This window comes from Ranitomeya imitator, chromosome 5 (assembly GCF_032444005.1).
Source record: "Ranitomeya imitator isolate aRanImi1 chromosome 5, aRanImi1.pri, whole genome shotgun sequence".
NCBI classification, from domain to species: Eukaryota; Metazoa; Chordata; class Amphibia; order Anura; family Dendrobatidae; genus Ranitomeya; species Ranitomeya imitator.
Genome location: NC_091286.1, coordinates 64,647,582 through 64,674,326, shown reverse-complemented (window position 1 = coordinate 64,674,326; position 26,745 = coordinate 64,647,582). Strand labels below are relative to the sequence as shown.

The 26,745-nt window shown below is 40.9% G+C and overlaps 1 protein-coding gene across 5 annotated transcripts in view; it reads right to left on the bottom strand.

The window, feature by feature from the left end:
- The window catches only part of KIF16B (kinesin family member 16B), a 414,534-nt gene that overhangs the window by 366,446 nt on the left and 21,343 nt on the right, over positions 1 to 26,745 (bottom strand). For all 5 annotated transcript variants that reach the window (XM_069768754.1, XM_069768753.1, XM_069768750.1 and 2 more), the window contains exons 2-9: positions 21,359 to 21,428; positions 18,505 to 18,618; positions 16,134 to 16,250; positions 6,611 to 6,708; positions 6,291 to 6,400; positions 4,246 to 4,388; positions 1,136 to 1,304; positions 738 to 869 (exon numbers count right to left, since the gene is read on the bottom strand). In XM_069768754.1, the coding sequence (XP_069624855.1) occupies positions 738 to 869; positions 1,136 to 1,304; positions 4,246 to 4,388; positions 6,291 to 6,400; positions 6,611 to 6,708; positions 16,134 to 16,250; positions 18,505 to 18,618; positions 21,359 to 21,428 (953 nt within the window). The remainder of the gene's footprint in view (positions 1 to 737; positions 870 to 1,135; positions 1,305 to 4,245; positions 4,389 to 6,290; positions 6,401 to 6,610; positions 6,709 to 16,133; positions 16,251 to 18,504; positions 18,619 to 21,358; positions 21,429 to 26,745) is intronic.

Sequence of the window (26,745 nt, the reverse complement as noted above, 5' to 3'; positions counted from 1 at the left end):
GATTGTTCTCGACAGTAAGGTAGTTTTAGTGTTCCATTTTGAAGATAGGATAGGTACTATAGCAGTATTGCAACATTTCAAGTTCTGTATGACCAAGTATATGCATTGGAATTTGTATTATCGAAAGCTCATTAAATACACTTACTGTTTTCCATGACTATTATGATGAGTGCGTATATGCTGATCTGGTCATATGCAAAATATGTATGTTTTCCTTTCTTTTGTTGTTTAATAACAGAATAATAATTAAAAATAAATAAAAAATAATAGATGACCCTGTCTTCTCTGCCATAGCTTTATAACAGACGCCTCACCTTGTATTAGTAACCTCGATGATAACAGATCAGCCTTTGGTTAGGCTTAAAGTGCAAATCACACGGTTTCATGATTTTTTCTTTATACGTATAGCAACATGGAAAATTAAAAAAGAAAAATGTTTAAAAAAAAATATATGTTTTACAAGAAAACTTGATTGAATCAGCAGGTCATTTTCTGATGACACATTCCTTTTAAGGAGACATTTCAGCACTAGCAGAGAGCCTGTAATTGCTTCTCCTGGATGGGTGAAAATACTAACCCAACTTTATTTACATGAAAACACTAGTCTGATCTCAGAAATAAGTGATGGCGGCAGCTTGTATATTTTATAGTCTGTGTATGGAAATATTGTAATCAATTACCCTTATTTTACAGCTAACCTTCTGAAATGCATTAAGAGCGGCTTTCTGTATACTTACTGGCAATCATTATGGTTTTGGCGTTTCCTCCCAGGCTATCTTTTAACAGCCAAGTCAGAACAGAATCCCGGTAAGGCACGAACACTTGCTTTTTCTTCGCAAGATGGTTGGCTGCATCCTGAGATAAATCAGCTGAGAACAAAAAGACAGAAAAGAATGAATGTAAAAAACTAAACAAAAAAGGTGACTTTCTATTCTCTCCTTGGAATCTAAAGAACCCCTCTGGGATATTCTCTGCACTGCCACAGTCATTAAACACAAAGAAAGTTTTTAAACTTTTAAATGGTTCAAGGCAATGTTTAATGTATGTCACCGGTGAAAAATATTGAATGAGAATGGAGAAGCAGCAATCATGTGAGACAATGTAAAAACTAAGGAATGATAATCGAATGGCGTACCTAAGGCAGATATCACATTTCCCAGAGTTACTAGAGACTTATTAATGTTTCCTCCTTCCTTGAGCCGGACACCGGTGGCACCAGTAGCATCGGCTCGCTCACTACCAGCCAGATCCACCAGATGAATCTTGCTGACCGTTTCACATGGCATTTCAGCATCAAATTTGGCCTGAAAGTAATAAAAAATATATTAATTTTGATTTGTCTTGACTGTAAAGCTTATAATTAAACTTTTTTCAAAATGCTACAAATAAAATATGTCAGTCTCAGTTTGTTGCCTTTTGCACTTTTTGACTCCTGAGGGATCAATCCTGAAGACCGCAAGCTATCCTTGAACTTCGTGCATATGTCTCACTTGGATACACTAGTCTCAGTAGACATGGAGGTTAAAGTGTAAGACCCTGTTCAGACACAGTTGTACCCATGTACCACAATTCTAATAAAACAAGATATTTCCCTGCAGGGGCAGATATATCATTGGCCCAATAGGTAAAGTAGGTGGCATTATGATGAGTTTTTGGGCTGCAAAGGGCCCATATATTGCACAGGTGCCCTCTTCTGTGTGTCCGCCTGTGATCAATGTGGTGTACGCAAAAAAACCTACATCAATTGGTTATTGATTTAATGGACAACCACAGACACATGTGCCCAAGATCAAACACTTTCCTTTTATGATTGGCAGGAGGCTTACTATTAAGCCTAATAATCATAGCGACGTGTAACACGATTAATAGAAGGGGCGACTTGGACTAAAATCTTCACTGGCCTTAAAATAATTCTCAGACTGTCATCACTTTCATCAGCCGCACACGACTCCCTCATTATAGGATCACAGATTGACCAGTGATATTACATAAAACTTCCCTTAGGCGAGAAGCAAACAGACGACAATCTGTGCATGGATCTAATTAGTAAAGTACAAATAGATGAACTTAAGTATCGCAGAAATATAATTTACGTATGTCTTGTAATTCGCAGAATTTCTGGGGATCTGTTGCATTTTATGGAGTGATCTAGTATTTTGGGAAAAAGCAGATAATTATCAAAACGAAGAAATTTGTCAGATTTTCACTATTAGCTAAATAATTATTAGGTTATTGCAGGGGTCCCCAACTCCAGGCCTCGAGGGCCGCCAACAATGCAGGTTTTTAGGATTTCTTTAGTATTGCATCGGTGGTAATGTGATCATCTGCACAGGTGATGATTCCAACCCCTGTGCAATACTAAGGAAATCCTGAAAACCTGCACTGTTGGCGGCCCTCGAGGCCTGGAGTTGGGGACCACTGGGTTATAGTATGATAAGCAGCACAACTTTGGGATAGGAATGTGGAGATTTATTTGGGGTTTTGAGCTTAAAAGAGGTTATCCACTACCTCTACATTGATGACCCATCTTTAGGTATAAAATGAACTCAGACTCCTAAACTATATAATAAACTGGGGACAGTAGTACAATGCAGTATGAGCTGTAATTTTTTTCATACGAATTTGGGAAAGTTCTGAAATGTCCTATAAATGTCTGTTCTGTTTCTGATGTAAGGATCTCGGCTTTTAGTCGAGATGCATCTGTGCTGCACTCTATGCACGTGCTCAGTGGTGACCAGCACTGTGGTGTCGGAGTTGAGATGAATCTGTGCTGCACTCTATGCACATGCTCAGTAGTGACCAGCACTGTGGTGTCGGAGTTGAGATGAATCTGTGCTGCACTTTATGTACATGCTCAGTAGTGACCAGTGATGTGGAGTCGGGGGTCAGGGAAACTGAGGAGTCAGAGTTGGAGTTTTGGCTTACCGACTCCACAGCCCTGGTAAGAGCTGCAACAAATGCGTTGGCAGACGACAAAGTTCAATTCTCCCATCTGTGTTACTTGTCGCACTTGTAAATCCCCCTCCATGTAGAGTAATCTCTGGAGGAAGATCATGCAGATCAGTGTCCAGCCCATAGCCTGGAACAGCTCATTTACATTGAAGAAAAACATGGATTTCTCTGGAATAATACATACATATACACAAAAAGGAAAACAGCACAATGAATATATATGAATATTATATATATATATATATACACACACACACTAGATGGTGGCCCGATTCTAACGCATCGGGTAATCTAGAATATGCATGTCCACGTAGTCTATTGCCCAGTCACATAGTATATTGCCCGGCCAGGTATGTAACAGGGTACAAAATAGGTGAGGGCCCCTTGTAGGTCTGTTGCCTGTGTGGGGTGCACGCGGCAGCTTCCGGTCCCACGGTCACATGACCGTGACGTCATGGCAGGTCCTTCTCGCATAGCATCCTTGGCACCAGAACCTGCCGCTTGCACTGCCGAGGACAGGGCGACACGTCGGAGGGTGAGAATAACGTTTTTTTTTTATTATTATTTGTAGCATTAGATCTTTTTACTATTAATGCTGCATATGCAGCATCAATACTTAAAAGTTGGTCACACAGGGAGCGGGTCACGTACAGACCCGTGGAAGCGCAGAGAGTGCGTCAAACGGCCGTCGTCGTTACACTGCTCACATGAGCTCCTTGTTCACTCTCCCGGCCATGACATTTTAACGGATTTCTAATAAAGTCAAGTCAAGTTTCTGACCGGTGAGTGCCCTCCTTTCTTTTTCTTTTGCAACAAGTTGATTTCCATGTGGTTTTCCAGAGGAGCACCCAGTAGCTTGAGGTGGAATTCGGACTGCTGTTTTGAATGAAAGCACTCAATGTGCACAGAAGTCGAAGGTTTCAACGTGGAGGGTAGTGCCGTCCCTTTTCCGCTCTTTTTTCTTTCATACTAAGACAAATTCAGGCTTGGACTGGTCCAGAGGAGAATCCTCCGGCGGGCTCCCATGCAGGAATGAGCTCTCCACACCACCTATATGAGTAGTAGCTGACACAATACATTTGCTTCACTGTGTATAGAAGAGGACATCATCTCGACCTTCAGTTAACTACCCCGTTTATCATTCTATAGAAACATAGGTAAATTTGAAAGAGGATAATGGGATATTTACATGGAGAGGGACAGTGGGCCACCAGAGTCTGTTACTGGTGGGCCCTTAGCACACCTATCCAACACTGAGCACAATATTGCAGATATCACCATACAGCACAGTACCTGAGTAAAGTTGATGGTAAAGATGGCGTGTGACCGACTGCTCACATCATTCATTCCCGTGGCAGCCGTAGTTCTATTAATGTTCCCAGCATCCATCAGCTCCTCCACATCACTGTAATTCTGAACCAAGTGCTTGGACAAATCTGCAGATATCAGAAGCATAATGGTGAACCTGAAATGTGGCCACTTTTATCAGGACGATGTAATGTATAGAAATACTTAGTCCTATACATCCACAGCCAGAAATCCTATGGTACAGCCATTACATGCAATGGCTGCTGGGCAGTGAAAATACCGGACATTTCTGGAAACTCGTGTTAGATACAACCAAAAGTTAAGAGCTGGAGACAAAACCGTAGTAGACCTTTATTTCAAGGGTAACATTCTATTTTGGTGATATTTCTCATCAGAGAAATCTTATTTTCTCCTCCTGGACTCATCACTCATTCTCATAATTCTCAATTCAGAGGTGAAATCTGCAGCACGGTGGCGCAGTGGTTAGCACAGCAGCCTTGCAGCGCTGGAGTCCTGGGTTCAAGCCCCACTAAGGACAACATCTGCAAAGAGTTTGTATGTTCTCTCCGTGTTTGCGTGGGTTTCCTCCGGGCACTCCGGTTTCCTCCCACATTCCAAAGACATACTGATAGGGAATTTAGATTGTGGGCCCCAATGGGGACAGTGATGATAATGTGTGCAGACTGTAAAGCGCTGCGGAATATGTTAGCGCTATATAAAAATAAAGATTATTATTTATTCAGGAAAGACAGATTGTTCTGTATTCGGTGAAGACAGAGTGTTACATTACTGAGATAGAAGATGACAATTGGTGCTCAAAGTTCTATGGAAGCCTGTAACTCATGATGTCTGTCTGCCTCGAACAACCCCTCTCCATAGAATTTGAAAAGCACGAACTATCATCTCCGACCTCAGTAATGGGAAGATCAATTGTCACTGAACCCAGATTTTACCTGTGAATTTAAGAGTGAAGTATCAATTCAGGAGGTGAAAAAAAGCAGAATTCTATGATCAGAAATATCACAAAGTTGCTTATTTTCACGAGTACTATCAATTTATGAAATAAATTTTAAAAAGTGACTGTCGTTTTAATTTCTAAGACAATTTGCGAAGCGGTTTCACATTTCTTTTTATTGATTCTGAAAAGGGGAGAAAAAATAGCAGATCGTAAAAGTAGATTATTTCTATAACGCCTTTCCTGCCAATTTTCATTTTTACACTTTTATTTTTCTCCTCGCCTACGTCCAAGAGCCATAACTTTTTATACATTGTCATATGAGAGTTTGTTTTGTACCGGGAAGAGTTCTAGTTTTGAATGACACCATTCATTTTACCAGATAATATATTGAAAATGGAAAAAAATGGGAAAAAACAACAAAAGAAGGATGAAATGGTGAAAAAAAATACTATTGTTTGCTTTTACAGTGTCTGTTGCGGAATACAAATATGTTTTTCAGAACGTCAAAAAAAATTAACTGTTGCCAAATTCAGACTTTTTTATGGACCTGTGTGAGAACTTGCTTTATGCATTGGGAGATGTTGCTTTTATTTGAGGATCTCTCAGAAGGAACATTCAAAGAAACATCGTCTGCTTAGTAGTGACAACAGCTTGGGTGTTATCAGAGTATGCTCTGGTGCTGTGTGACTTCAGCGTGCTCGAATTTTATGTTCAAGTCCCTGCGGCTGCATGACTCGTGGCTGTTCGACAGCCGCAACACTTGTGGCCAAACAGGTAATCCCTGCATGTATAGCGGCTGTAAACAGCTGCAAGACATGCAACAGAGGGGACTCAAACGTATTTTTCGAGCACGCCGAGGTCAATCAGCACCCGAGCATGCTCAGATATCACCTTATCCGAGCACGTTCGCTCATCACTACTAAGCAGATGATATTTCTTTGAATGTTCCTTCTGAGAAACCCCCTTCAAGAGTAACATGATTACAGATTTCATATTAAGACTTTTCAACAATGAAAATCACTTACACAATTGCTATATTACATAAGTGACTGTACAAAGCGGAATTCGGTACCTTCAACATATGGACCCTCTTTCGGGTGCTCTCGAACACGTAAATTGAAGGTTTTGGACGACTTTCTTCTTAGCAGGTCTCTTACTCTTTCATTGTAAATTTCTAGGTAGCTGAAAGAAACCCCACAAAATGCACAGTTTAAAAAGGAAACACTGCCATTATATATCCATTATGAACAGGGGGTCCTTTGTGTGTTATAAATAGGAACACTTAATGAAAGGGCTACACAAAGTAAGACAACCCCTTTAAAAAGTAAAAAAGATAAACTAAAGTTACTTCTTCCAAATGTGGCGACTTTACTCTTATCATCATACACCTACCTCACTTCTGTACGAAAAGAGGCATCCCCCTTCCGGGTAACGTCAGCAATCCTACTGAACAGTCCTTCACAAATCCGGGGTATTAGGCCAGAATCCCCCTGTGTAAGAAAAAGCATTTTGGGTACTGAAATTTTGTAGATCTCCTCAAAGATATCATGGTCAAGTCTTACCATATTAAAGAGAATAACAGAAAAAAAAGTGTTTTTTGTTTTTTTTTTTAACGAAGTTATGTATTTCTGACCCCAATAATCAGTTTAATCCATTCGTGCCAGAGCTTGTATTTACCTTCCTGACCAGGCTAATTTTTCCAATTCTGACCACTCTCACTTTATGAGGTAATAACTCTGGAACGCTTCAACGGATCCTGCTGACTGTGAGAAGGTTTTTTCGTGACATATTGTACTTACACATAGTGGTAAAAATTTATTAAATATAAACTTCCATTTACTTTGGAAAATATTGTAAAATTTGATACAAATTTTGCCATTTTAATACTTTTTATGCCCTTAAGACCAGAGTTTTGTCAAACAAACAAAACAACATTTTTTGTCAAGATGTTAGAAGGATTCAAAGTTGATCAGCAATTTCTCATTTTTTTCAACAAAATTTACAAAACCATTGTAAATTTCTGATGCTTTGATAAATCCATAACCTATGCCACACTAAGGAACTCCTGAAAATATGTCATGTTGGCAGCACGAAGGACAAGAGTTTGGGAAACACTGGTCTAGAGGAAGACACTTCAAGAAATGGAAAAATATTTTCTCCATGGAAGAGTATTTTTTGGGGCCGTCTGCTGAGCACTTTTCTGATATTTTCGATAGGTGTCTCTAGACTGGCATTTTCCAGGTCTTTAACTCCATGCAACAGTGAAGACCCCAAAGAACGGGTTTTGGAGCAAAAACGCCGGCAAAATACTGAAAAGAAACTCAGACGTCTGCGGAGAGCGTGTTCACATTGACCGTTGCTTTGTAGTCTAAAGCATGAGGCACATGTCATCTGAAGAATGACAGTTTTTTAAACCGCTTGATGTTTTTAGAAATCTGAAGCTGTGAGACGCTCTAAAGCCTGAAAATACGAACAGCAAGTCGTTTATACAAAGAAATGTTTTCTGAGTGTTTTTTTTTTTTTTAAGATGGGATTCAGATGCTTTAAAAAAAAAAAAAAAAAAAAAAAAAAATGTGTGCATGTACGTACTACAATAGGAAAAAAACTTGTCATGTCATTACATTCCTAAAGACCCTCATACACAATAACTTTTTTAATTTTTGCATTTTTTATTCTCAATCCCCATTCTTACAAGAGCCAGATCACTTTATTTTTCTGTCGACAATCGTACGAGAGCAGCTTTTTTTTGAAGGAGGAATTGAATTTTTACATTTTCCTATATATTTGGAACGGGGAGAGGGGGGCTTAAAAAAAAAAAAAAAAAAAAAAAAAGTAAAAATTCTGCCACGGTTATTGATTTCGCTTTCACATCCATACAGTTTTTTCCCTTTAATATTAAAACCAAATCAGAACTTTTTATTTATTTTTTATTATACAAATAAGTGACACGGATTAACAGCTAGTGCTGCGAAGTATATGTGCAGAGCTGTCGATCCAAGTGCCGGGCGTGTTTGTAGCCGGCATCACACAATAGTGAGCGGTGACTAACTGCTGCATGCATGACTGACTGAAAGCCAGAGGCATCCAGGAGGAATGAAATTCATTTTCTCCCGATAGCCGCACTTTCAGTAAGACTGAAAAACAGCATTGAAACATTGTTTACCTGAGGACTAACCCTACATCTGCAAGTTAATACTGACAGGTTGCCTTTAATACTTGAGGAAAAGAAAACATTATTACTTTTTACTTATTTTTTTTTGTAGGTCCCCTAGGGGCTTTGAACAAATAATATTTGCTTGCTTGAGTATTGCAGCATAAAAGGTAAAAATCACAATCTTCTATGAAGTCCAAACGTAGGCTGTGCTCCACGGGAGTAGCCAAATGGTTTAGACGGACTTTCAGCAGAACCTTAGTTGAAATGGCCACCCGTTGGTATCCTACCAATGTGTCGCATGCAGAGGCAGTGGGCGCCAGAACAGATGCTCCACTACTATTACACTATTTATAAGCTGCTGTCAGTCAGTGACTGATTAAATAGCAGCTAACTCTGATTGCACTCATGTTGGGAAGGCGTGAATGTCTGTCTGCCCTAATTTGGGAGGGGTTGGTAGACCATCTGATGTATATGAGAATTGTCCTGACAGGTGATGTTGTGGGGGACAAGAAACTGGCAGTTTTCATATACCATATATGCCAGACCATTTTGTTCTACCTGGAGATAGGCCACCACCACAATTATCTTGCAGCAGCTTACTACCCTTTTACCATTAAAAACAATGGGAGGGAACACACACACCCGCTCTCAAGACACACACACGTACAAGTTCATGCAATTTCGAAGATACAATAATGATTGGTTGGATAAAGTCAGGTTTGCCACCTAGCCCTTTTGTGACCAGATCAAACTGTTCAAATCTGACATGTGACATTTTATACGGCAATAACTTTGGAATGTTTTAACATATCCCAGAGATTTTTTTTTTGACTTTTTTCGTGACACATTATACTTTAGGTTAATGTTAAATTCAGTCAATATATTTTGTGTTTATTTAAAAATATATAAAATCAGGAATTTGAAAAATTAATAAAAACTTGCAATTTATCAACTTTGAATGATTATCCATTTTTATACGACAATATAGTTAATAAGCAACATTTCGCTTATGTCTGTTTTACATCAGCACCATCTGTACAATGTTTTATTTTGTTAGGAAATTAGAAACTTAAAATTGTAGCAGTCATTTTCCATTTTTTAATTTTCTTTAGAGACCTACCGTATTCAGGTTTTGAAGTGACGTTGGGGGGGTCCATATATTGTCATAACCCCAAATGTTTTAAAAACCGCACCGCTCAACATATTCAAAACTGCTGTCTGGTAGTTTATTAACCCTTCAGGTGCTTTTCAGGAACTGACAGCAGCAGCTAAGGGATTAAACGGCTATGGTCGGTAGTAATACTGATTGTGACTGATGCAGAAGGGTGTCCGCTATAGTGTACTGCTGATAGCGGCTGCATCTCACCCTTCGGGGGCTGCTGTTCTCTTAGGTCAGGTCAGTTTTAAGTTGTATTGGTGGTCACTAAGGGGATAGCATTGGCAGTTGGGCCTGTAGTAGACTATGCTGTCGCCCACTCTACTGTTTAAGGTCTACAGGTGACATAACATCGGTAGTAAATATATTGTAAGAGTAGCTTAATAATAATAATCTTTATTTTTATATAGCGCTAACATATTCCGCAGCGCTTTACAGTTTTGCACACATTATCATCGCTGTCCCCGATGGGGCTCACAATCTAGAATCCCTATCAGTATGTCTTTGGAATGTGGGAGGAAACCGGAGTGCCCGGAGGAAACCCATGCAAACACGGAGAGAACATACAAACTCTTTGCAGATGTGGTTTCTTGGGTATATGCCAGATTAGGGCAAGTAGAAAGGGCCCATCACTTTTGACGCTGCTTTATTAGCCAGAGTGGAAAGCCTCTACGAAAAAGACAACCCTTATAAATGTAAAAATTTATAGGATTCATGATCTTCAACTTGACTGCAAAAGAAAGCGGCCGATCAGGTTACACAAGCCAACTGAACCGACTCGCCTAATTACAGACAAGCCACTAATTATAGGATGCTTCGCTTATCCCAAGCAAGACCAGGAAATCATTAGTGTTCTGCTTTTACATCATGTAGACCATGGTGCTCGGTAATCATTAGAAAAACAGAATCATATACTTAGAAAAAAAAAATCAATGGAGAAAAATAAAAATGACCACATAATTAAGAAGTCTAAAAAAAAAATGCTTTGGAATAAGAGTGTTTAGTTATTCAGCAGCATGTTCTGTAATCCAGTCTAGTAAGGTACAAATAGTACATCTCCAATAACGATACACTGATGAAGCAGGCAGCTCCTGAGGGCTGTGAGGTCAAAATGGAGAAGAAACTAGCAGATGAACACGGGCCTGGGTGAGAGTGACCTACAAGACAGTATGTGACAACGTACAAGTCGTTCAAAGGTGAACGTAAGCTTTAATCAATCGGCCAGAGATAAACTGAGATTTTATTACCGGTGTTATACAAGTTTATACATTATTTTAATTATGGCACAACACAGACCGAGTCTACGCAGGAAAATTCCTTTCTTCGATCATATATTCTAGAATCTACCCAAATTCAAAATTGTAAAAGTATAATTGTATTAAACAGAATGTTTTGTTCAGATGTTTTACAATGAATCAAGAAAAAAAAAGAAGTGCGCCTGAGCAGAAAAACTCACTCTAGACTCATTCTGTGCATTTTTCCTACTTCTTTTGCCTTTACATGAAAAAAAAAGTTGGGTTTGGTTACTCTTACCACAACTGCTGATTCTAATTTGGGAACTATAGTTCTCAAAATCTATAAGATGGAAGGAAAAATACACAAAGGTGTATGTATAATGGTGGCTTTGTGGCTCAGAAGAAGCCTAGAGTGAGGTGAAACTTTCAGTCGGCCATGCATGCACTCCCAGCCATTCTGTGATGGACTGCAAGAGATCGTCACGTAGTGCCCTTGCCCTTTTCCAGCAGGCCAAAAGAGAAGGAAGTGGTGATGTGCACGTCTCGCCACACCGCTATTCAGTGATGGATTTCTCAGCCCCCACTCAAGATCTATCGGGGCTCCACAGGTCATACCATCGCTGATTTGCAAATGACCACCTATTCTTGAGCTATAACGGGAATCTGTCAGCAGTATTTCACACTCCAAACAATTTATATGAACATGTAGCTCTTTCAAAGACAAGTTGAGCAACAACTTTACATGGCCGGTCCGTTCCTCTGTTACTGAGAAGTCAGTGATATGTAAAATATTTGGAGATCTGAAGCTTCTGTCACTCTAGCTCTATTCCCCACCCAGCGCCAAATCATCCTCTTTCACCGACTGTTTCTTTGCCTGAAATCCACAGCATAGAGGCCGTCAGTCAAGTAGTAGCAAACGGCACTGGACATGGGATAGAGTGACAGAGGCTTCAGATACCATCAAAACCTTCAAAAAGAGTCTGAAGACCCACCTTTTCCGACAGGCCTACAACCTGCAGTAACCACCGATCGACCAAACTGCTGCATGACCAGCTCTATCCTCACCTACTGTATCCTCACCCATCCCTTGTAGATTGTGAGCCCTCGCGGGCAGGGTCCTCTCTCCTCCTGTACCAGTTATGACTTGTATTGTTTAAGATTATTGTACTTGTTTTTATTATGTATACCCCTCATTACATGTAAAGCGCCATGGAATAAATGGCGCTATAACAATAAATAATAATAATAATCATAATCTATAGCCTCATTGACACATTAAGTCAAACACTGATTTTTCAGTAATGGATGAAACAGCTACATGTGCATATAAAAAGTTTGGGTAGTGAAATCATCCTGACAGAATCTCTTTAGAGGGCCACTGTCACCCCCTCCAGCCGTTATAAACTAAAAGCCACCTTGTGCAGCAGTAATGCTGCATTGTAACAAGGTGGCTCTTTTAGTTTTTTGTTCATGTATTCCCAAAATATAGCGCTTTGAAACTTATCCAAAATACCTCTCTTTGTCCACGGAGGCGGGTCCTCACTCCCCAGCTTGAACCGGTACTCTGCAGTCACTCACATCTTCAGGGGCTTTCGGCGCCGATCCCCCCTTTTCGCTTCAAAACTGGTGCCTCCGCTGTGTACAACTGTGTGGGGAAGGCGCAGTAAGCTCTGGCCGTCTGACGTCCCAGCCAGGCTTGCAGACTGTGCCTGTGCGGCCGCCCTGCCTATGAATCCCAGCCCCACACTGCGGGGCTGGGATTCCCAAGGTGGGTGGCCGCACTGCCTGCACAGGCCCACACAGTTGTACACAGCGCAGGCGCCGGTTTTGAAGCGAAAAAAGTGCAGAGGGGGCGGCGCCGAAAGCCCCTGAAGATGTGAGTGACGGCAGAGTACTGGTTCAAGCTGGGGAGTGAGGACCTGCCTCCATGGACAAAGAGATATTTTGGATAAGTTTCAAAGCGCTTTATTTTGGGAATACATGAACAAAAAACTAAAAGAGCCACCTTGTTAGAATGCAGCATTACTGGTGCACAAGGTGGCTCTTTTAGTTTATAACAGCTGGAGGGGGTGACAGTGGCCCTTTAATGATTGGACTTACTTGTTAATACAGGATGTATACACCTTTACTATTTAAAGCAGTCTCCCACTTAAGGGATTTATCACTGCATATCAATATATTAGGAATATATAACTGCTGGAAAGCAGATTGCTGGGGCCTGAACAATCTGACAGAGGTTGCAAAAAAAAAACTGACCACAGCTCTAGTCACTTTAATGGGACTGAGACACAGTTGTTCTGTTAGTCTCATAAAACACAAGAGGACTTTTGGACCCCTATTTTTGGGTTTGGCGGGGATCGCAGTGGTTAAATCCACAACATTCATACACTCATCACCTGTCCTGTGCATGGGTGTATTTCGCTTAATCTGAGGTCACAGCTTCTGTTTCTCCCATAGCTTTGCTGGTTAAGAGAGCAGTCATATAACAGATCCCATAGACTATGAATGGCGCCATCGGATTTCCATGTTTTAATGCATGAGAGCAGCACAGACCGCGTTTCATCAGGTTCCCGAGCTGAACAGCCCACAGCCTTTCCGCTCATATCATGCACACACTTATGCTTTCATTCGCATCATGAAACTTGCTCACACTTTAGTGATCCCAGTGCGACCTAGTATCAGTCACTAGTAATACTTTGCTTGTTTGGCTGAATAGGGGTCGTAGCTGTGGTTGCATCAATTTTCTCTTAAATCATTAATCAGATTCAGCGAGCACACAGACAGACGGACGGATTGATGTTCACATTTAGTTCAATCCCCAAAAAACACACGCTGAGATCTTTTGCTTTTAAAGTACGGCTTAAAATTCTCTTTACATATTACATGAAGGAACCGCATAATCCGCAATAATCGTCTACAAGGCAACAACAGATCTTCTGCGTGTTGTAGTAAAAATTAAGTGTTCACACACACCCCACCTCGATACCCCAGATTCTAAGGTTATATAACACTGCTATTACACTAACATATATTGAGCTCTTGGCCCCGGGGTGGACACCGCCGCATGTGCCTACTTCTTTTGAGCGCCTATGCTTCTCTCACAGGGCCCGGCTCACGCTATATCCCTGATCTATGGTCTGATAGTGTCGGAGGGGATGGGAGATGGGCCACAAATGTATGGCCCAGTGGCAAAAGGAGTTAAATACCGAAATTACAGATGAGATGTGGTCTAAGTCGTTTGCTCTCACACATAGGATGTCGGTTTCTTGCAGGATCCAGGAGCTAAACTACAAAATTCTGATGCGTTGGTATAGGACACCTGTTAAAATACATAAGATGTACCCGATGGTTTCAGATATGTGCTGGAGGTGCAATACCACAATTGGATCAATGCTACACGTGTGGTGGGACTGTCCGGGGGTTAGAACCCTATGGAATGAAATATTCCAACTATACAATCATAATACTAAAACGCATGTGGAAGCATCTCCAGAAATAGCATTGTTGTCCATTTTCCCAGGCGCTATTTCGAAAATCAAGAAAGATCTGCTACCATTTTTTGTGATAGCAATGCGTCAAATTATACCTAGACTCTGGAGATCTATGTTTGTGTCAAAAAAAAAAAATAGATGAATGTTCTGCAGCACATGGAGGAGATTGGGGCATTTGATGACAAGACATGTACTAGGTGGTTTGCAATATGGTACCCATGGATCCAATTTAAAGAATCACAGTATTTTCAGACATGGTTGACATAAGGTGTTAATTCTTAGATCCCTAAATAAATAGGATAGTTGGGATGTGTGATCTCCGATATCCACTTTCTTTCTCTCCTCTCCCTTTCTCTCTCTTTCGTATGTCTTACTTCCTGCTTTGCCTTTATGTCTTTTGCATTGTATTTCTTAATGGTATTAACCTCTTCCCCACCGCATTTACAAATTATAAACATGTTACATGCTATAATATAGACACAGTTGGGTTATAATATCACTGTCTGAAATGGCATTTGATAAGGGGAAGGGATTTGATTGAATCTGTATGTGTTTATTTCATTTGATATGCAATGTTTCAGATGTTACTAAAAATATCCAAATTGTTTAATAAAAAATATATTGAATTATAACATATAATGAGCTCATTAACACTCATTAATACACGGGGGAAATTTACTAAGACTGGTGATTCACAAACCAACCCTAATAATAATAATCTTTATTTTTATATAGCGCTAACATATTCCGCAGCGCTTTACAGTTTACACACATTATCATCGCTGTCCCCGATGGGGCTCACAATCTAAATTCCCTATCAGTATGACTTAGAATGTGGGAGGAAACCAGAGTGCCCGGAGGAAACCCACGCAAACACGGAAAGAACATACAAACTCTTTGCAGATGTTGTCCTTGGTGGGGTTTGAACCCAGGACTCCAGCGCTGCAAGGCTGCTGTGCTAACCACTGCGCCACCGTGCCGCCCTAATCAGGAGTCCCCTGCAGTAAAATGCTCCATATTCATTAATAGCTTGCACTTTAAACTATAGGAGAAGCATTAGAATCTGGTCGCCCTTTGTGGGTATCATACGCTACACGTGACCGTATCAGATCTTTTCAGAAGCTTGACCACAGTGAACATAAGGCTCCAAGTTAAAACTAATAAATATCAATTAATGAGTCGGTAAATCAAATCACAGCATTTCTAATAAATCTGTGCCCCAAGTACCCTGAATCCGACCAGTGCAAAGCCCTGCTGCAGTACTCTTTACGAGGAGCAAGCATACACATTCACTTACTATACAGCATTTGAGTTTTGCTTTACTGCACCTATGCAGTAGTGTTATTCTACAGGGGTGGAAATGGGTTTTTCCATAACATTTCTGGTTTTCTCCTATCTATAACATAGGGAATAACTTGCTGATCACAGGGGGTTTGAATGTTGTAACCCACAGCAATCCTGAGAACAGGGCTCCAGAACCCCGAGAAGTGCAGGATCCCATCTGGAATGGTGCAGAGGTGCGCGTGCTCAACTTCCGCTCCATTTATTGCCTATAGGACTGCCTGAGAACGCAGCGTACAGCGCTTTGTTTCCCGCAGTCCCACTGACAATGAATGAAAGTAAGTGTCTGTTAATATAAGACTAAGGATCTCTGGTGTTATGGGACAATTTTAAACATTGCTGTACATTGTTATTTTTTTTTTTTCTTTCCTGCGGTTTTGTGGCACTTTTTTTTTTTGGGGGTGGATTCCAAGTGGAATCCACCTGAAAGACATCAAGTGCACATAACCCAAGATTGGTTTTCTTTCAACAAAATTAAAAATAATGCTAACAGGGAGGGAAGAATAAAAAAAAAAAAAATAAATAAAAATGTTCATACCGTGTTACCCATCATAGTATAGGACTTTCCAGAACCAGTCTGTCCATATGCAAAAACACAAGCATTATAGCCTTCAAATGCAGATTTCAGGACATCTGTGCCAAGATCTCGGAAAACCTGAAAGACACAATTTTGGTAAGGTGGTTACATGAATATATTCATGCTCTCTCAATTTGGCCACGTTTCACATTAAAGAAGTTCACCGGGATTAGAGAAACATGGCGGCTTTCCAAACACTGCTCCCCAGTTTGCATGTGGTAATGAAGTGCATCCACATTCACTGCAAGCTGCCGCTAAACTCAACTCATGGACAAATATGGAAGTGATTTGGAAGAAGCAGTCATGTTTTTCACCCAGGATTTTCTATTTTTTATTTTTAGATTTTCTGAGCATTTTAAAGCCGACCATAGAAATCATTAACAGTTTTCCAACCACCCACTGTACTAATCACCGGCAGTGCGGTTCCTAAATCTGCAGCTCTGCCTGCAACTTCTATCATTATACAGGACTATTAGGCTGCCGTCACACTAGCAGTATTTGGTCAGTATTTTACATCAGTATTTGTAAGCCAAAACCAGGAGTTGAACAATTAGAGGAAAAGTAAAATAGAAACATATGCACCACTTCTGTATTTATCACCCACTCCTGGTTTTGGCTTACAAATACTGATGTAAAATACTGACCATGGCAAATACTGATAGTGTGACGGCAGCCTTAGAGGGTTATTCCCAAGACAGTAAGTTATAATTTACTGATTTGCTGCTCACACCCCTAATGATCCCAAGAAAAGGGCTTTGGAAACAAAGGAACTGAGCTTGGCAACGCCCCATCTTGAATAAAGAAAAGATGCACATGCTCGACCTCCACTCCTTTTACTATCTATAGGACTGCCAGAAATAGCCAGGTAAATCCAGCGCTCAACTGGATTTCAGTAAAATTCATGGCGTAATCAGCAACATATCTTTTCAATCAAGTGTGAATGCTGCTTTACAGAAGCACTTCCATCAAAGTTTTTAGTTTTATTTTTTTTTATATATATTGCAATCATATTAAATGGCACGGTGTACTTACAATTGCTCATGTTGCCTTTCTACCCACTAAATTCTTTTCTCTGCTCAATGTCTTTATTTGTTACTCCCCTTTTCTACTCCTGACCCAGCTGCTCCCTCTTCCCTCTGCCAGCGACTTTTGCAATGACAACAAATACAGGGAAGATTGACCTCCTGTTTCTACTTAGAGCTTAGATGTCATAGACCTAATGGAAAAGAGAAAAATTAGCTGGGTAGAAAGGCAAAATGAGTAATTGTAACTATATAGTGCTATATAATATAATGGCTGCAATATATTAAGATGATAAAAACTTTGATGGGAGGATGAGGGCTTCTTTAAAAAATGTAATCTCTCCACTCCTGGTTTCAGCTTAAAATCATTGGCACAACTACTGTCCAAAATGCTGCTGTGGCCAATGGCATTTCTCAGACATTTGTCCTTTAGCGTCTGTATACATATGCTGCTCTGATGTTCCACCATCCCCTCTGTGGTTTTACTAAGCAGAACTTCGGTCACAGCTAATGACGAACGAGCGTGCTAATAGAGTATCTCCGGAGTGCTCGAAAACTATGCTCGAGACGCCGTGTTTCCTGCATGGGTTGTGGCTGCCGAACAGCTGTGCGACAAGAAGCCACGGCGTCTCCAGCATAGTTTTCGAGCACACCGACGATACTCTTAGCACACAAGCATCCTTGGATATCACCTCATCACTAGTCACAACAGAAAACAATGGTGATATAATTTTGGTTTTGCAGTATGGTAGGCAGTCCATACGTTGGTGCCATCTAAAGGTGACATGACAAGTAAGAACTCTTTGAAGAGCTTGAAAATGTTCATCTGGTAGTAATTCAGGCTATTGCAAACTTTACCTCAAAATTGGCACCATTTTAATATGCAAACAGGTGCAATATTCTCCAAAAACAGTAGTATACAAAACTAAAAGGAAAGAACCCATAGGGATGAAATGACTCAGATTCCAACCTTCACTAAATAAGCGGATTCTTTCCCTACGGACAAGCTGAATGTGAATGTTATTTCAATCCATTTCTGTATTTGTTTCTTTGGCATTAACAATCAACTTGAAGCCTCGAGCTTGCCAAAATTCCTGCAAAATCCAAGTTCCCCTTCAAACAATAAGCACATTCTGCGAGCAGCTACTAAATAAGAGGGGCGATCGCTGAATATAAAGCAGCAGCCTCGGCAGCTCGTACAGGAAGATTACTGCGAGCTGCGAATCCCATTTCACATCAGTCCTTCATTAAACTGAAATGCCCTGAAAGAAATACAGAAAATCTAATGGCGGAATCAGAAAATGTCTTACCCGTTCTTGAGACACATAGCTGGAATTTTTACAATCTGCTGAGAAGTAGGAAAAGTCATAGGTGAATATTTTCGTGCGATCTCGACCCGAGTCCCCGGTGACCCCATCAGGCAACTGAACAAAACAAATGCATAATTAGGGGGATACATCATGCAGTGTTATTTACACACAAAATCCCATATCACCTTCAGCTAAAAAGTTTCAATAGCAATTTCATGAAATCCTAAACTCCCTGGTGGCAAGGAGATGATTAATTAACTCAAGGAAAAGAGAAGACATCTTTTGCCACAAGGATTTAAGCACACAAACATTAAACAAATTGCATTTAAGACAAGAGCAGAGAGCGGCAGTGTTTCCACAATCAGGGGATCATGGCGCCTACGGCTAAGGTACTGCAAGTATTCATTATCCATAGAAGATGCTGCACTATAACACGAAAAATACAGAATATGAGTATTATGATGTATTTAAATATTATACATGGTGCAAATCCATTGACAGGACCCAGTCTGGTAGCCCACCAGTAATCTGTGGCCGACGACGGGAGACCTTCGACAAGCCTCCTACCCGACTCCTCTGGGCTAGCGTCATGATGCACATGTGACGGCGCGCCAGGTCAGATAATCAAAAGAAGAGAGTCGCAGACGCTGGCAGCAGATTACCGGGCTCCCGTCCATCGGCCACAGATTGGCGGAGTGGCTGCTGGACCAGGTGCTCCGAGTCGTTTCACACCATCTCTAGCGCACACACAGACATACATGTCTAAACAATATTACCCCTTTGGACACTTTGTTACGCGCACTAGCACGAACTAGTAAATTCGAGGTCTAAAGAGTAAAGGAACAACATAACACTTCTTGACTAAATCACTTCTAAATTTAGCTAAAAAAAAAGTTATAAAAAAATTCATGCGTGTTCCACGAAAAACATTTATCACCTATCCACACATAAATGACTGTCGAAGGTCGACTGATTGAGCACACCATTGTTTCAGAGAAAGAACGTCCCAAATCCCCACGTGGATGGCGTGGTAATAAACACATACTTCAACCCCCCTCCTATTAAAGGGCTTTTCCCACCAGTAAAAGTTAACTTTAGGCAATAAATCTTAGAATAATAATTATTATTAATATAAAGGTGCGCCTGCTGTGTACTGTGTAATGGCCGTGTCTGACCGTACAGAAACATGGTCTGATCACACCACAGCTCCTGAACAAGGTAGGAAGCAAAAATAGAGTATACAGACAGGACAGCACGGGATCGCAAATGATTATTTTTTGTGGAGTACAACATTTTCCTGCCTATTTTCAAACAATGTTTAAGTTCAAAGAAATGAACATTTGTGATCCTGTGCTGTCCTGTCTGTATACTTTTCTGGGTCCTCCCCTGCCCAGGAGATGTGGTATGATCAGACCATGTTCCTGTACAATCAGACACAGCCATTACACAGTACACAGCAGGGACATATTTATAAGATTATCTCAGCAAAGGAACATTTTATTTAAAACACATCCAATTGTGGAACTTATTATTATTCCAAGATGTATCCTGACTGTGGAAACATAGCCTAAGGCTACAAAAAAAGAAGCAATCCATTGTTTAGGAACTTTCTTAGCAGTTGCAGTCAAAAGGGATTGTCTGATCTTGTGGTGAAAGACTATAGTCAGGTTAAGTGACTGCAGTCTTCTGAATCCTTACAGAGCGCACCGCACGCTGTCCGGATCCTCTAATGTTGCAGAAACAGAGTGGTCATATCACAGCAAGTATGTGATTTACAAACATGTGATCACGTGCCAACTAGATGTGCTTGGCTTCGTTCAATACAAGTAAACTGAGAAAAGTCGAGAATGACTAGTCGGAATGTGGCCGGAAGCATGACATTGGCAGACATCGGAGAACCTTGACACCATGCGGGACAGGAGTGATTTCAGAATTTCACAAGACCAGACAATCGGAAGTTTGTGGCCAGGTGAAACATTCTTACAATATCAGCTGATTGCCAGGGGATTTTGGGTGCAACTGGGATTGTTTGGCAACTTTCTACAAATAAGAGGTTATCTTCTGTACACAACCTATATAATGAACAAGAGGAACAGGATCTGAGAACCATGAAATAATAGCTAGTGTTCAGGTGTGTGACTGCCAGGCTTTGAACAATATACAACACAGGTGCTTTCCATATTTCCAGTATTAATCCATTTTTTTTTTAGAAGGGCATTTTCAGTAAAACTGATCTATTAAAAGGAGCTTCCAGATTTAAGCAAATTGTACACTGGGTGCATCCCGAGAAAATTCTGTAAAGTTCCACTCCACCTTCACTTTGGAAAATTGCATAGCTTTTAACTATACATCACTACAAAATGTTAATAAAAAGTGGTGCAATGCAGCATGCTGCGCAATCCATATCGCAATTGTTCTGTACTTTTCAGCAGCCTCGTTATCATCATCAAAGAAAAGATTTATATAAGAAATATCAGACATCTATTTTGGTTTAACATAAATACCCGATTTAAACAATAGGTCATTTTCTGACAACACACCTTTAAGCTGTTATTAGAAGCTGCATTTTTTTAACCTCTTGAATACAGATCTGTAGTGCCACTACATCATGAATATATACTATATCCACAGCTGTTCGCTGGCACAAAGCAAAACAGAAAAGCTAAACCATATAAACCATATTATTATGCTGAAGGCCATTATATGCACTTATTAATTCCACCTAGCCTGGGCGTCATCATCATAAAAAAGGCATGGAGCCGTATTCCAGCATATTAACTTCTCGGTAGATGAAATCTCTGGGTATCGCTAAAAGTGCCACATTCATCAAGAATAAACATTGCATCACACTCGCCTTTATATTGGTAATCGTTGTTTTCTTGCCTTCAATTTCAATAATAAATTTAGCCCCCAGATCCTTCTCCCTAAAGAACACATAAAAGAACATGTTAAGAGCGATAGCATAGTTTACTTTGGAAATGTTTGCATATAAAATGTCAAGGCTCAGCCATACAAGTATAGCAAACAAAGTACATTTAATAATTGTACATTACGCGATACATACACAAAGGCGGCAAAACTAGTAAGTCCGGCAGACAGAGATGATGTGATCCTTATGGGCTAACGATTTCCCCAAGGTAAGTACAGCTACCCGAGACGTAGCCAAAAAAGTAATAGCAGTAACAATAGGAGGGATTAAATGGGAACTCCGCCTCATCTACAAGGAGTGAAAATTTACTCAAAGCCTTGTAACTTTTCTTACAGATGCAACTCTGTAGATTGTTCTATTATCGCTGTAGTTACTAACTTAAAGGAATTGTCCAGTTTCTGTGAAAAAATAAAACAAAACACCCATATACGGTATGCATGTCGAAATACAAAAGTCAGTATCAGAACCATCTTTTGTACAGAAAATGAGGCACAAACACTATGATGACTCAGGGTCCAAGTTTCAAATGTTATATATTTATAAACATATGATAAAAATGATCTATCTACTTATATACACACACAGATATATATGTATCTGTATATACCTGCCGACCTGCAGCCGGCGCTGAGCGTATACATCGCAGGAGATGGGTGAGTATTTCTCGGCAAGCGGGCGCGCGCACAGGGGATGGGAGGTGGGAGGGGACCCACAAACTTTATTTTAAACAAAAAAAACTTGATTTTTCATTCCTTCCCTCCAGCAAACGCTGCTGAGGAGTAGGAATGAATGCCGGCTTCAGCACCACACGCAGGGGGACAGCGCTTACTGTAGCGCTGTCTCTCCTGCGGGCGGTACGTGCACACGGAGGAGAGTGCACACTGTTCTCCGTGTGCACGTGTGCGGGACGCTTTGCGGACCATGCTTCTGGAGAAAAGCAGACATGTCTCCGTGTTTTGCACACAGACACACGGTCCGTGAAAACACGGAGACGTGCATAAACCCATTCATTTGAATGGGTCTACGTGTGTCAGTGTCTCCGGTACGTGAGAAAACTGTCAGTACACGTACCGGATACACTGACGTGTGAAAGAGGCCTTATACAGCATGAGGAACGGAACACATTCATCTACACTTTTGTAGGAAATAGTTCAGTATAAGGGTTCATGCAGATGTCTGTGGAAATCGGTCCAAGTACAGAATGGCCACGGCACTCCCGACCTGAGCGTGAGAAGCAACCTCCTAGAAGTATATGAATGGTTTGCGAGACCCATGGCCAGTCCGTGCATTGTGATTAGAGATCTAACAGAGATGCAAGGATGTTTGCATGATGAATAACATGTATATTATTTATTTACTGACGTATCTTCTCATTCTGGGCTTAGGAGTCCAGTGGGTGCTCTCAATTACTGATTGTATATTTATACAGGGAAAGTTCTAGGAATGAAGATCTGCTCAAAGGCCCATAATCTAACCACAGCACAATAAAAATATAAACTAGACTTGTACTTCATATTTGTGCTGATTCTTCATACAGAAGCTTGGACTGGCCCACAGAGGAACAGGAGAATCCCCTGGAGGGCCCTCCTGCAGGAGTCATTTCTTTAACAAACTACCCACTGCCTTACATAGAAGCATAAGTACGGTAAATATGTGACTGAAGGTAATGTGAGATTCACATGTTGATGAACAGTAGGTACCCAGAGTCAATGTTACTAGTGGGCCCTAGTTGCAGGTGCAACAGTCTGACACTATACAGGCATACTTATCAGTCTCACGTCAAATTATAGAAAAAACATCTGAGTCAGTTACTCTGCATCAACCTCAAACCATCTGAGCGATTATTACATTTACAGTATAATAGGTCTGATAAGGACTAATAACCCTTCTTCAGACAAATGATAAAAAAATACAATTCAGATCACTGGACCAGATACATTTTGTTAGCACAGCACAGCAGGTCTTGATTAGATGTGCCAGCCTAGGTTTTTATTAAGAAAAAGGGCCCGAGTTCACTAGGTGTGTCAGTCTGCTGAATGAAGCAGAGTTGAGCATGGTGAAGTTGGTGAGTGTCCAGCCAAAATGTGAGCTGTAACTGTATAAGAGACATGCCAGAGCCTCTCTCTGAATGAAGACTGCATGGCTCAGCTAGGAAAGCTGAGCAGTCTGTGTGTTGGAGCAGCAGAGTAACGTGTGGAAGCTTCAGCCCATTTAGCGTAAACTGTGCCCAGAGTTGAACACTTCTGTTTAGCCCTAGAAGCTGCTGTGTATGGAGTCTGCTCTTCTGTATATAAAGTCTGCTCTAGGAGAAAGGACTATAGTCTGTTCGGGGTAGCCCGTACTGACATATGTGCCTGCTGAATTAACTGTTTATTTGCTGTGATATTTTTGTGCCCAGAAGAGGCTGGTTTTGTATTTGAATCCCTTGGAGCTTTATAAAACTGCACCTGTTTGGATCAAACGGAATTGTCTGTGTAAATGCTACCTAATGCCTACCTGAAAGTGTGAAGCCGTGCTCTATAATATAATATATATTTACATATAACACACAAACCATGTATTTGATTTGCCTATAAGGATCCCATCATGGTACAGCAGTCTATATTGTGGCCCAGAGCTGTAGTTCTAATTCTGCCAGAAACACAGGATGGGCTTGTTGATGAAGAAGCAAAAAGTGGAGCACAGCTCTTATTTCAGTGGGTCAGTTATTTTCACCACATCAGATGATGCAATGCCTGCAGTTCCCAGAGGGAAAATCTCAAAAGCCAAGACACTTGCACAAAAGGTACTACTTATTTAATATATTATAGGGGCTTCGCTATGAGCGGCTATTCGGTGGGTGTCTGGGTCCGGAGTCCCCCCACAGATTGGTTAAAATGCCGCTCTGGAGTGCAGAGCTCCTGGGTGAGATGCACACAGAGTGATGTACATTGTACAGAGTACAATGACAGGACTTTACAGCACAGATATGGTTAATAATTACCTTGGTTTACTTATCTATACAACTATTAGGATTTTTATTGCCATGCAATACAACAAGCCACCCAACCGAGCCTATACATTAGCGAACTGCTCTGTATAGCGATATTATCGGGGGCTCACTAATGTATTATTGCGGTCACCTATGTCTACAGTGTGATAAAGGGAACAGTGGAGGGAAATGCACCCAGCACTGACAATACACATGCATAAGGACTGCCCTAAAACATTTGATGACTGCTGTACAATTATTTACGGCAATTGTGATTATTGGTTATAGTACAGGCTGTACGCAGGGTCACAAAATCCTTTAAGGACCATACTACAGACCCACAGGCACCTTATATGCAATTGACAAGACATTCTCTGCCAGGAATAAAACTATATATGGTTTGCTATAAAACTGAAGACACACAGTATGGCCACATTAGATTGGTATGAGTACAACAAACCGTTATTGGTGGCAGGATTGGGAGCAACATCTACCCCAAACCTTCCAGCCTAGTGCGAGATACAAAATCATGGCAGGTGCCCGCACCAGTCCAGTGTCCGGGAGCACTGTCTAGGCCAATGCATATACTGTAGAGGAGGGCTGGCTTAGTTAAGGAAATAAGTAGTCAGCCAGCCCCCTTCATTCATCGCTGGTCGCATTCTGACACAGGTAACAACCTCCTGTGACGAGCACAGCACCAAAATAAGAGCTGCCATAGCAGGAATGGAAAAGTGAAGGTATTGGACACGTTACGTATTTGGTTCATGGGATAACGCCACTTTTCACTGAAAATGTGGAGAGACATGATCTGCTCTGCTGTATTCTGTACCATAACTACTCCACATTGTAGATCTTCTGTCTTTCCTCATGTGCAGGCATTGCAGGACATTAGGTATCCATGGTTACGACCACTAGCAACTAGCCAACTGTCACTATATCAGTGGTCGTAACCATGGATACCTAAGGTCCTGCAATGCCTGCACATGAGGAAAGATCGAGTCAGAGACTAAACTACATTTCCAATTGGATGTATTTGCTAATATTATTATAACACCTACCGTACTATATATATTGTGATAGGATCTTGAAGATGGGAATACTCCTTTAAGGATTCCCGATACCTATATAATACTGTATCATGACACCGACAGACTGCTGGGTGAGCACATAAATATCTTCTGACAAAGACATGATCATAATGTTACACACATCTCAAGATATGTAGTGAGAAAGAGTAAATATAAAAAAGGACACATCTGTATAATGTAGATACTGGAAAATGAACTTGCGCTGTGGTTCTCAAACAAAACGTTTTTAGAAAGGACAGGAACATGTTGTATCTGAAGGGTTATTAGAAACTAAAACTACCCAATAATGTAAGATGGCACATAATGCGTAAGATTAGATGTAAAAAAGCAAAAGAACATCTAATGATCAGAGTACATAAAAACCAGTGAACAGGCTGCAGCACTTGTGTGGAGGCATACTCAGCAGTTATATGAAACTGATCAGAGACGAGTATACACAAAAAAGCACAAAGCATTCATGCGGGACCCTCACAAGAAGCCTCGCAGCTAAACCTAAAGCCACCTGCTCCTTCCAATTAGAAGGTATTCAGTTTTGCATCCTGTGCATTTTTCTCCATGCTGCGCTCTCCGGATGTCATATTAATGTGATTTCTAATAAAGAACTAGCGAGTCCTGCTTTATAGGCGGCATATGTTCACCGCTTGTTTGCTAGGACTTGTCATAATGGGAGGATCTAGGGAGCACAGAGCTCCTCAGTGTGGAGCAGCAGCTGTCACCGCACGCATATTAACCGCCAGATACTTATGTTTTGAAAACTGCTGATAAGAGCGCGGAGCTACTCTGAAGCAAGAGCACCGAACATTGGAGAAAACTTTCATGTTTGTCACATAATCTCAACAGTAAAACAGAAGCCACACATCGACTCCTCAGAGAATTAGATGAAAGCTGGAGGCAGAATAGGAGATAGAACTACGTATAAAACATTTATACTCGAGGTGCGGGCACCGATAGGAAAATATTTTCCCAGCATCGCTAATTAAAACCCTACTATGCTCCATAACGAGGACAGTGTGCACTAGGACTACAGTGATTTTTTCTCCCTCACTTATGTTTTCTGGTCTGTAAATGACATACATTGAAACATTAAAGTGATCTTGTCATTTCAAGCACATGTTCATAAAAAAGCTGTTCTGTGTGTACATCAGGAATAACACTGTCCATTATAGCATTTCTTCTGTATCTACCCAGTTGACTTCTTTAGGCCATCTGTAATATTCAGTTGTCTCTGAGCTAGTGAGTGAGACTCCCATTCA